The sequence below is a fragment of the Priapulus caudatus genome, unplaced genomic scaffold (genome assembly GCF_000485595.1).
Source record: "Priapulus caudatus unplaced genomic scaffold, Priapulus_caudatus-5.0.1 Scaffold865, whole genome shotgun sequence".
Lineage (NCBI taxonomy): Eukaryota > Metazoa > Priapulida > Priapulimorpha > Priapulimorphida > Priapulidae > Priapulus > Priapulus caudatus.
In genome coordinates this window covers 17,559-29,167 of record NW_014577926.1, presented here as the reverse complement: position 1 = coordinate 29,167, position 11,609 = coordinate 17,559, and the positions used below count along the sequence as shown (strand labels likewise).

The 11,609-nt window shown below is 51.5% G+C and overlaps 1 protein-coding gene across 1 annotated transcript in view; it reads left to right on the top strand.

Annotated features, from left to right (window-relative positions):
* Positions 1-10,278, top strand: part of LOC106814059 (RNA/RNP complex-1-interacting phosphatase-like) — a 33,326-nt gene extending 23,048 nt beyond the window's left edge. Inside the window, exon 7 of the mRNA XM_014818328.1 lies at positions 10,203-10,278. Coding sequence (XP_014673814.1) covers positions 10,203-10,278 — 76 coding nt within the window. The remainder of the gene's footprint in view (positions 1-10,202) is intronic.
* The last annotated feature ends 1,331 nt before the right edge of the window (positions 10,279-11,609 follow it).

Here is an 11,609-nt window from a genome sequence, read left to right as displayed (position 1 = left end):
ACAGCACGCACGCGAGCTAAGCAGCACGCACGCACGCGAGGGCAGGTAATTGCAAAGGCAGGGGAGAAATCGAAGGTAGCTGTGACGGATATGTGCTAAGCTGAATGCACGCGTGGGTAGAGTGAGCAATGGTTGTGAGCATACCACATAGAAGCGAGATGTGCGCTGCTGAATTACTAGATGCTTTCGCAAATCAACCCTTGCGCGAATAGAACGAGCTGAGATTATGTAGTTAAGGGAGAAGTCTGTGAGATGTGACCGATATATACTGTATATTCACTCCGCTCGTTATGGCTATACCATAGCATCGCTCATAGGGTCTATGTCCCCTAGGGTACTGCCGGAACGTACCCTGGGTACGGTCCGGTATACCGGAACGTACCCTGGTAACTATCTAGCTGATATCGATCTATCAATAGGGTTAGGGTTAGGGAGTAGGCGTAGGCAACTTCCTAGACTCGTTAATGGAGTAGGCGAGGTACGGCCCGGCATATTAGATAGTAGTATTTAGTACCAGGGTACGTTCCGGTATACCGGACCGTACCCAGGGTACGTTCCGGCAGTACCCTGGCGGACATAGACCCTATCAGCCATAGCATCAGTTAGTCTAGAAGTGATCTGCGTGAATATAGCGACAGTGATGCAATAGTGAGTGATGATAACATAATATATGGAGTGGCGTACGCTGCCGATTTAGCTACCGCTACCGCTGGCGACGTTTCCAACATCAACACTCGTCTGTATCATCACAGTATTGTAGATATTTTATATGACGTGTAATGTAATGTACGTATGTGTTTCTGGAAATAAATGACGTAAAAAAACACTCGTGTGTATGAAACGAGCTGAGATAGAGGGGGTAGTTGTCGTAAGCATGAATGGGAATGCAAGTTATCTATAAATGTACAGTGTAGGCTGCATAGAGAGAATAACCCGCATGGGCGGTGTAGAGTGAATTAGAAGTTGAATAGAATGGTGGCAGAGTTTAGCTAGTAGCTATTGTAGGATACGTTTATAGGATTTCTGTACGTTTGCCAATTTCGGCTAGCTTTCCGTGGAAACACATCACGGTTGCTAGAGCTTCGCTAGAGGCATGAATGTATGTAGCCGTTGCTATGTGGCCCTGGGCTTGGGCCCTCGTCGAAATGATAATCTTTTGAATCAAGGCAGTGTGAAGTATATGCTAATAAAGTGGTGGATTTGCATGCACGCGCTACATCTGTCAGACCTAGTTAGCGTATACACCGCAGGAAACTAGCAACCTGCATGGTAATGTATAGCCGTGGCCGACATCTAACCTCCGCATCTCGGCGCTGTTTATTCCCAGGTACCATTACCTACTCACTGCTCCTGCTTGAACTGCTTCTGTCTACCTGTGTGTTACCCATGCATGCATGCATGTCTACCTGTGCGTTACCCCTGCATGCATGCATGTCTACCTGTGCGTTACCCCTGCATGCATGCATGTCTACCTGTGTGTTACCCCTGCATGCATGCATGTCTACCTGTGTGTTACCCCTGCATGCATGCATGTCTACCTGTGTGTTACCCCTGCATGCATGCATGTCTATCTGTGTGTTACCCCTGCATGCATGCATGTCACTGGTGTTACCCCTGCCCTGCATGTCTACCTGTGTGTTACCCCGCAGGCATGCCATGTCTACGCTGTTTGTACCCTGCATGGCATGTCACCTGTGTACCCCTGCATCCCATGTCACCATGTTGTGTTACCCCTGGCCTGCATGCATCTACCTGTAGGTTACCCCTGCTGCAGCAGCTACCTGTGTGGTTGACCCCTGCATGCTGTCTACTGTGTGTTACTCCTGCATGCATCAGTCTACCTGTGTGTTACCCCTGCACGCATGTCCCCACCTGTGTGTTACCCTGGCATGTATTCCTACTGTGGTGTTACCCCTGCATGCATGCAGCCTTACCTGTTTTTCACCCTGCATGTCATGCCATTCTACCTGTGGTTACCCGCTCAATGATGCCATGTCCACCTGGTGCTTACCCGGCAGCAATGCATGTCTTACCTGTGTGTTAGCCCTTGCATGCAAATGCAGCACGTCTGTGTGTCCCCCGCTCGCCTGCATGGCACCTGTGTGTTACCCTGACGCATGCTACCTGTGTCGTTACTCCCTGCCGTGATGCTCTACCTGTGTGTACACCGCATGCATGCATGTCTACCTGTGTGTTAACCCTGCAATGCATGTCACCTGGTGTTTACCCCTGCATGGCATGCATGCAACCTGTGTGTTACCCCTGCAGCATGTCTACCTGTGGTACCCCTGCAATACATGTCACCTGAGGTACCCCGCATCATGCTACCTGGTGTACCAACTGCAGCATGCATGTCACCTGTGTGTACCCCTGCACGCATGTCTACCTGTGTACCCTGCATCATGCATGTCTACCTGTGTTAGCCCCCTGCATGTCATGCCTGTCGACCGTGTGCTACCCTGCATGCATGCATGTCTACCTGTGTGTTAACCCCTGCATGCATGCATGTCACCGGTGTACCCCGCATGCCCATGCTGCTACGCTGTGGTTACCCTGCATGCCTGCATGCTACCTGGTGTTACCCTGCACGCATGTCTACGCTGGTGGTAGCCCTCATGTATTCTACCTGTGTGTTACCCTGCTGTATGTCACTGTTGGTTACCCCTGCATCGCATGCATGTCTACTGTGTGTTACCCCCTGCCGGCAACATGTCTACCCTGTGTGTTACCCCGGCATGCATGCAGTCTACTTGTGTTAACCCATGCATGCTGTCACCGTGTGTACCCTGCCTGCATGTCTACTGTGTGTTACCCTGCATACATGTCACCTGTTGGTACCCCTGCCTACTCGTCTACCTGTGTTTACCCCTGCATGCATGTCACCTGGTGTACCCTGCATGCATGCATGCACCTGTTGTACCGCTGCCATGCATGTCTAACCTGTGGTTACCCCTCGCATGCATGCCTGCTACCTGTGTGTTACCCCTGCCATGACAGTATACCTGTGTAACCCCTGCATGCCTGCATGTCTACCTGTGTTACCCCCTGCATCACTGTCTACCTGGTTGTACCCCTGCATGCAGACATGTCTAAACCGCTGTGTACCCTGCATGCACGCATGTCTACCTGTGTGTTAACCCCTGCATCCGTGCTGTCTACCTGTGTGTACGCCCGCATGCATGCATGTCTACCTGTGTGTTACCTGCATGCATACATGTCTACCTGTGTGTACCCCTGCATGCATGCATCTACGCTGTGTGTTACCACTGACATGCATGTCACCTGTGTGTTACCCCTGCAATGGCAGTCACCTGTGTGTACCCCTGCAATCGCATGTCAGCCCTGTGTGTTACCCCGCATGCGCATACATCACACTGTTGGTGTTAACCCTGGCATCATTCTCTGTTGTGTACACCTGTCCGTATAATGTGTGTTAACCAAATTTCTCCGCGTGCATGTGTACGTGCGTGTGTGCGCGCGTGTTGTGTCCACGTGCGCTCGCACGAATCTCTGTGTGCGAGCGTGCGCGCGTGCGTGTGTCTGCGCATGCGCATCGGCACGAGGTGTGCCGCCGTCGCCTGCCCGCAACTTCTCCTCACCCACTTTGGCGGCGGCAGCGGTGGCGGTGATGATGGCGATGGCCTGGAGGCGTCTGCGTCGCTCGTGGCGTCAGCCGTGTGTAGCTGCTGCTGCTGCTGCTGCTGGCTGCTGCCCCCCCTCCCTCCCGCGCGCGCTCCTCCCGCATGAGGCAGGCAATCAGAGTTCACCGTCTGTTCAACGGGTCTAGATCTCTCCACGCGTGCACGCACACGCGTTTCCTGAAGGGAGACGTGCGGAGGGGATCGCTCAGGTATTTCCTGAACAGCGGGGAGGGGCCGTTCAGATGTTTCCCGGAGGAAGGCAAAGTGTCGTTTAAATATTGCCTGGGGGAGGAGCGTCGTTGAGGTAACAGTGGGGAGGGGGGTCGTTGAGGTAGGCATGGGGTCCGTTAAGGGTAGCAGGGGAACCGGGGTCGTGGAGGTAGGCCAGTGAGGGAGGGGTCGTTTGAGAGTAAACATGGAGGAAGGGGGTCGTTGAAGGTAGCAGGGGGAAGGGGGTCGTTGAGGTAGCAGTGTGTCAGGGGTCGTTGAGGTAGCGTGGGAGGGGGTCGTTGCAGGTCAGTGGGAGGGGTCGTTGCGGTAGCCGTGGGCGCGAGGCGTAATTGAGTAGCAGTCTGGGAGGGGGTCGTTGACGACTACGGCTGCACCTTGCTGCTGCTGCTGCGCTTTGCGCCTTGCTTGCTGCTACGGCTGCTGCTACTCGGCGCTACGGCTCTGCTGCTTGCTCGTTGCTGCGGCACTGGCTGCTACTGCTGCTGCTGCTGCGTTCGCGTGCTGCTACACGCTTGCGCTACCGCTGGCGTTGTTGCTGCTACTGCTGCTTTGCTGCCTGTTTCGGCTGCACTGCTGCAGCGGCCGCCACACGCGCGGCTGCCTGCTGCGGCTACGGCTCGCTGCGTTTGGCGCTACTGCTGCTGCCCTACAGTGCCTGGCTGCTGCTGCTGCGGCTACTGGCCGCTGCCACTGGCGCTAACTGCTGCTGCTGCTAACGCTGCGGCGCCTGGCTGCCGGCACTGCTGCGACTGGCTGCTGCTACTGTCTTTGCCACCCCCTGCTGCTGCTGGCTAACTGCTGCTGCTGCCACCACTGCCTGCTACTGCTGCGCTGCTACTGCTACGCTGCTGCCTGCTACCGCTCTACTGCTGCTGCTACGCGCTGCACGGCTGCTTGCTGCCGGCTGCTAACGCTATCCTCAGCTGCTGCCACCAACTGCTGCTGCCTGCTACTGGCTGCTGCGCACCACTGCTGCGGCTGGCGCGCGCTGCCGCCCACGCTACTGTCGAGCTGCTGTTGCGCGCTGTGCGGCACGCGCTCCGTACTTTGTTCGGCGGTGTCTTACGTTGTGTGCGGCAGGCTGACCGCAGTGGGGCCGCGAAGCAGCGTCGACGTCCGTTAACTCCTAGTTTTATGACCGCCGCGCTTTATAGCAAACGAAGCGGTTACGTCTACGTGCTGAGCGCCGCGTGCGTGCGGCTTGAGTGCGCGTGCCGTGCGTGCTTGAAGCGCAGGTGCGTGCGTGCTGAGTGTGTGGCTGCGTGCGTGCTTTGAGCGGCGCGTGGCCGGGCTGAGCGCGCCGTGCGTGCGCTGCTAAAAGAAGGCAAGTGGCGCGTGCGTGCGTGCTTGAGTGCGCGTGCGTGCGCATTCTTACGTGCTTGTATGTGTGTGGGGGCGTGCGTGCGTGCGTGCGTGCGCATTCTTACGTGCTATGTGTGTGTGGGGGGGGGCGTGGTCGTGTGTGTCTGTGGTCTGGGGGACGCGGGGCGTGCGTGGTGTACTTCGTGCGTGTGCGTATGTGTGTGCTCACTTAAAGCAGGTTGGGTTTACACGACACATCAATCACTCTCAGCGCTAGGCGACACTTCTACTCACATGTAAGAGCATCGTGCAGAGCTGGCACTGTCATATGTGCGTCGAGACTTGCCCGCTAGAAGCGTATAGCGGTCCCTGGATGCTATAACCCCAGCATGCTCCATAGGTCTATGTCCGCCCAGGTACTGCGGAACGTACCCTTGAGTACGGCCGGTATACCGAACGTACACCTGGTCACTATTTCGTACTTGATAATGGAGGGTTAGGATTAAGGGTAGGTAGGGTCGGTATGGAGTAGCGCGTCTAGGCGACTCCCACTAGAACTCGTTAGTGGAGTAAAGGCAGGGTACGATCCCGGCATATTAGATAGTACCAGGGTACGTTCCGGTATACTCGGACCGAGTACCCCAGGGTACGTTCCTGGCATGTACCCCTGGGGGACATAGACCCTCCAGCCCCAGGCTCAGCCCGCCGAGTACGGATTGCCCCTCGCCCGCGTGAATGGCGATCACATTCTAACATCCACCACTAGCTCCCTAAGACCTTATAGATTTCGCGAAAGCATTCTTGAAGGTTTGGGTGAGGGCACACATCGTCCTGTAATGGGTCAATAAGAAATATGAGTGATCGTAGCTGATGGAGTGGTTCGGTTGACAGCAGTAAGCCGCCGTCAGGGGGTGAGCCGCCGTCAGGGGGTGGCGTATAAACGTGACTCGTAGCAAGAGGCAGCCGCTTAGATCGGCGCTCCGTGCCAGCTTGTCGTTCCCGCCCAGCCCCCGTGCACGTGACGTCGGGAAGCGAGGTCAGTTCAAGGTCGTGCGTGAAGGACGCGGTGCCTCGTGACGTCACCGGGATTCCCAACTTTCAAACAAAACAAACAAAAAATTGTTTCAAGCTCGTGGACAACAGCTGTCTCCTGCGCAGGTGTGCCTGGAGTAGGTGGTGGTGGTGGAGGGGATAGAGAAGGAGCGGTGTGTTTCGGACGCAGAATCACGAGTGAGCGTGATTTGAAGGAACTTCCTTCCGATGAAAGTGGCTCGGGATATAGCGAAGCGTTGAAGTTTATTATTCTTCGCAGGTTGCGTTAAGTAATTTTTCATCCTCGATTTGTGTACATCATCGATTCCCTCTTCCCACGTGATTTTCACGTACTTTAAGGCAATCTACACGCGTATATGTCGATTATGCACATACCGGGTGATTCTAGGACTATGACCCCCTGGACAACTGCCACCTGGACAACTACCCCCCTAGGACAATTACCCACCTAGGACAACCCTAACCCTAACCCTAACTCTAGGGGGTAGTTATCCAGGTGGGCAGTTGTTCGGGGTAGTTGTCCGGGGGGTATGTTAGTCCGGGTGGGCGTTTGTTCGGGGGGGGTTAGTTGTCCGGGTGGGTAGTTTGGTCGCGGCGTGGTGTCGGAGTTGTCCCGGGGGGTAGTTGTCCGCGGGGTAGTTCCGGGTGTAGTTGTCCGGGTGGTAGTTTGCCGGTGTGTCCGGCGTGGGTTTTGGGTAGTTGTCCGGGGTGGGGGTAGTTGTCCGCGAGGGAAATAGTTGTCCGCGGTGTAAGTTGCGGGGGTAGTTTGCCGGGGGGTAGTTTCCGGTGGTAGTTGGTCGCGGGGGGTAGTTGTCGCGGGTGGGCTAGTGTGTCCGGGGGTAGTTTGTCCGGGGCGTGGTTAGTTTCTGGTTGCCGTGCGTGGTTGTAGTCGTAGTTCCGGGTGGTGGGGGAGTTGCCTGGATTTCCGGCGGTGGTTAGTTGTTACGGGTTTTGGGCGGGGAGTGGTTCGGAGTGTCCGGTAGTTGTTCGGGCGGTGGTAGTTTGCGGGTGGTAGTTGTCGCGGGGGTAGTTGTCCGGGTGCCGCTGTGTCGGCGTTGTCGGGGTAGTGTCTGGGTGTAGTTGTCGGGGGGTGAGTTGTCCGGGGGTAGTTGTCCGGGGTGGTAGTGTCCCGGGTGGAGTTGTCTGGCGGGTGGTAGTTGTCCGGGTGGTAGTTGGCCGCGGGGTAGTGTCGGGTGGGGGTACGTTGTCCTGCGGGGCGTAGTGTCTGGGGTCGTTAGTTGTCCGGGGGGTAGTTGTGCTTGGGTGGTAGTTGTCGGTGGGGTAGTTGTCTGGGGGGTAGTTGTTCGAGTGGGAGTTGCTGGTGGTAAGTTGTCCGGGTGGTAATGTCGAGGGGTAGTGTCCGGGTGCTAGTTGTTCCGGGGGGGGGTACTGTCTGAGTGGTAGTTCCGTCCGGGGCGTTATGTCGTCCCGCGATACGATACCGGGTATTATCACTGCCTCGACATACAGGAGGCTAACCACGCATACTTCTATCGCAGACAGTCGCGGTGTATTGGAGTGGGGACCTCGTACGTCTGCTAGGTTGCGTGCTGGGACCGTGGGATACTCCGCAGGGTTCCCGCCCACGCTACAGGCAAGTACCGAGGTGGAAGCGAGACGCCTATGCGGGATTGCGTGTGGCTGCACCGCACCGCGAGCCACATGTGTACGACCGCAGGCTAAACTCTCCCAGCCGCCGCTGCTGCTGCGCTGCCTGCTGCTGCTGCAATGCTACTGCTGCTGCTGCTGCTGCTGCGCCCTGCTGCTGCTGCTCTGCTAGCTGCGCTGCTGCTGCTGCTGCTGCGCTGTTAGCTACTACTGCTGCCTACTGCTTGCCTGGCTGCTGCGCGCTGCTCTGTGCGCTGCTGCTTGCTGATCGGACGATGTCTTGAACCAGTAGAAATATATCAGGATACACGCTATCGATGGTTACTGATATTCTATATAAAAGATCATTTCATATAAATATAGATAACGTCTATATGGTTATACTATATCTATACCTATTAATAAGAGTATTTATACTAATATAGATACACCTATATGGTTATATATTATTCCCATCATATAATAGATATTTATATAATATAGATAACCTATATGGTTATATATATCTATATATAATAGATATTTATATAATATAGATAACCTATATGGTTATATATATCTATATATAATATAGATAATCTATATGGTTATCTATATATCATTTCTATGGTTTGAACTGACTCGCAGTCGCATCGCGGCAGAGAGCGTTTTTTCGTCGAGTAAATATAGTATATAGAAATAGTCGCGTAGAATAGTATAGTAGATGGGGCTGGGTCGAGCTATCGAGGGCCGGAAAATGCTGCTGCTTGGATAGCTCTAGTACTATAGCCGCGTTCATCTAAACTGCCTGCCAGGCAGTTAAGGACACGCGGGCGTATAGTACTAGAGCTACGCTTGACTGCTTGGCTGGTTGAGTCGGATTTTTTGGCGCCCTCGCATTTCACGTGTGGGAGAAACTGGTGGTCGCCGATGCCACCTGACTTCACCTTCACTTTCTACCCTTCTTCTCCCCAGCCTCGTTTCTCCTCTTCGTCACCATTGGCTTCATCTCTCTCTTCTGTCTCTCTCTCTCTCTCCAAGATCTCTCTCCCTCTCTCCCTCTCTCTCTTCTCTCTTCTCTCTCTCTCTGACTCTCCTCTCATCTATCTCTTTCTGTCTCTCTCTCTCTCTCGTCCTCTACGGTCTCTTGCATTCTCTCTCTCGTCTCCCTCACATCTCTCCTCTTCTCTCTCTCTTTCTCTCTCATCTCTCTCGTTCTTTCTCTCTTACCTGCTCTCCTCCTCTCTCTCCTGTGCTGTCTCTGTCTTCTGTCTCTGTCTGCTGTCTCTGTCGTCTCTGTCTCCTGTCTCTGTCTCTGTCCTCTGTCTCTGGACTCTGCTCTCTCTATCTCCCTCTCTCTCTCTCTCTCTCTTCTCTCTTCTCTCTGTCTGTCTGCCTCGGCAGACAGCAGTTATTGAGTGAACTCCCTCCCATGGTCACATCGGTCTGATTGCCATTCGCGCCATCCCTCCAGGTGTTAGCCCGTCTCTCTTGAAAGTTCAGCCCTCAGTCCTCCGCCTCAGGTTGTTTTGAGTCTTCCCACCCGACGTCTTCCTTGTGGGTTCCCAGCTCACCCACCCCATCTGTTATCTGCATTTTATTCCTCCAACCAGCTCACCTGTCCTCCCCCTTATCCGACCCACCCCTGCCTAAAATCCTCCTACCCTCGCCCACCCATCCTCCCTGTGTTCCCCACTCTCACCCAACCCAGCCAGTACTAACACTGAAAGGATCTGTTGTCGTTATACGCGCGTACTAGCATATATGTACGGCGAGGTAACTATCTGATATGAGTTAGGGTTAGGGAGTAGGCGTTAGGCGACTCCTACGACTAGCATTTATATTTACATTTAATGTAATACATATATGTACCTCGGGTACATTATATAGTAGTACTATATACGACAACGACCACTTCAGCTGTACTAACGGACGTAATGGTGTTGTTTTATGGTAGCTTTGTCTGAAGTTTGCCGCCCGCTGTACGGTAAACGGGCTTGAACAACGAACCAGATCAGCCTGGGTGATTGTTTACGAATATGCGGAATACATCCTTGGCGCTCTTAGCATATTAGATCGCTTGACATTGAAAAAAAAAATTCGTTGGTCACTGCAAACATACTGTCCTTCAAGACATTACTATGCATTCATAACGATATCCATGCTTGCCATTGAAAAAGGAATTCATTGGTCACTGCAAACATATTGTCCTTCAGGACATTCCTATGCATTCATAACGATATCCATTACCCAATCACCCTCATCAAAGCAGTTAGGATTTATCATAGATCGATCTACACGATCATTGTGCTATATAGGCTAGCGTAATGAAGACGTTCTATTCTGCTGTACGCATTGTTGTGTTTAGCAGTGCGGTTGTCATTCGCAGTACATGATCGAGAGGCTCTCAGTCGCACCAACAGACGCAATCAAAGGTAGGTCCACTCATGCTGCTCCACAATGATCTCATCTCGTGTCTATTCATCTAATCTCAATGTCGCGACAACTGTTAATGACCCAATATATATATATATATATAATTATAATATATACTATATATGTTATATATATATATATATATATATATTGGGTATTTTAATTTAGATGATGGGTAGAAATAATGACACATTATAACGGCACACGTACGTGCGGTTTGCCACTGCGGTGTAAATCAAGTGAGTTACTTCCAAAGTATGGACCATCACACTCGCTAATGCAATAGCACCGAATCGATGGATTGACCTGAAGGTTTGGTACTGGAGAATGCCTCGATAGAGCTTCAAAGTTATGCTTTCAAAGTTTCATTTGTTCAGTGACTAATACACTTCATCTCTCTTTCTCACTCTCACTTTCTTTTCTTTCCCATTCACTATCAATTTCGCTCTCACTCTCTGTCTCGCTTTCTCTTGCTATTTATTTCGATCTCGGTATCGTTCTTCATCCCTCCTATCTCTCTATCTATCTTTCTCTCTCCCCTCTCAACTCTCTCCCCCTGTCCCCCTCTCTATCTGAATGTGTGTGCAGGGCTAGAAATTAACTTTTGAACAAGGGAGTTTGACGGACTCCCTGCCCTCAAAAAGAGGGAGTTCGCAGTCTGAGGTTCAAAATTATAGATTTGCTGAAAAATACGGTAATTCCGCGAGGCCGTGCTCTGGAACGAACTAGTTAGTATAGCAGAATTTTCAGGGAGTCACACGGTATATAAATACGGTACATGTGAACATACATTATACACAAATACGTGTACATGTAAACATACATTAAACATAAATATATGTACATATAAACACACTTCAAATACATGTACATGATGTGAATACTAATTTATTGAACATGCATGTACATCAGGAGTAGATAATAGGGAACATACATTAAACATACATTAAACATAAATACATGTACATGTAGACATACATTATACATAAATACATGTACATGTGAACACACATTAAACATATAAATACATGTACATGCAAACACACATTAAACATATAAATACATGTACATGTGAACACACATTAAACATATAAATACATGTACGTGTGAACACACATTATACATATAAATACATGTACATGTGAACACACATTAAACATAAATACATGTACATGTGAACACACATTAAACATATAAATACATGTACATGTGAACACACATTAAACATATAAATACATGTACATGTGAACACACATTAAATATATAAATACATGTACATGTGAACACACATTATACATAAATACATGTACATGTGAACACACATTATACATAAATACATGTACGTGTGAACAAACATTA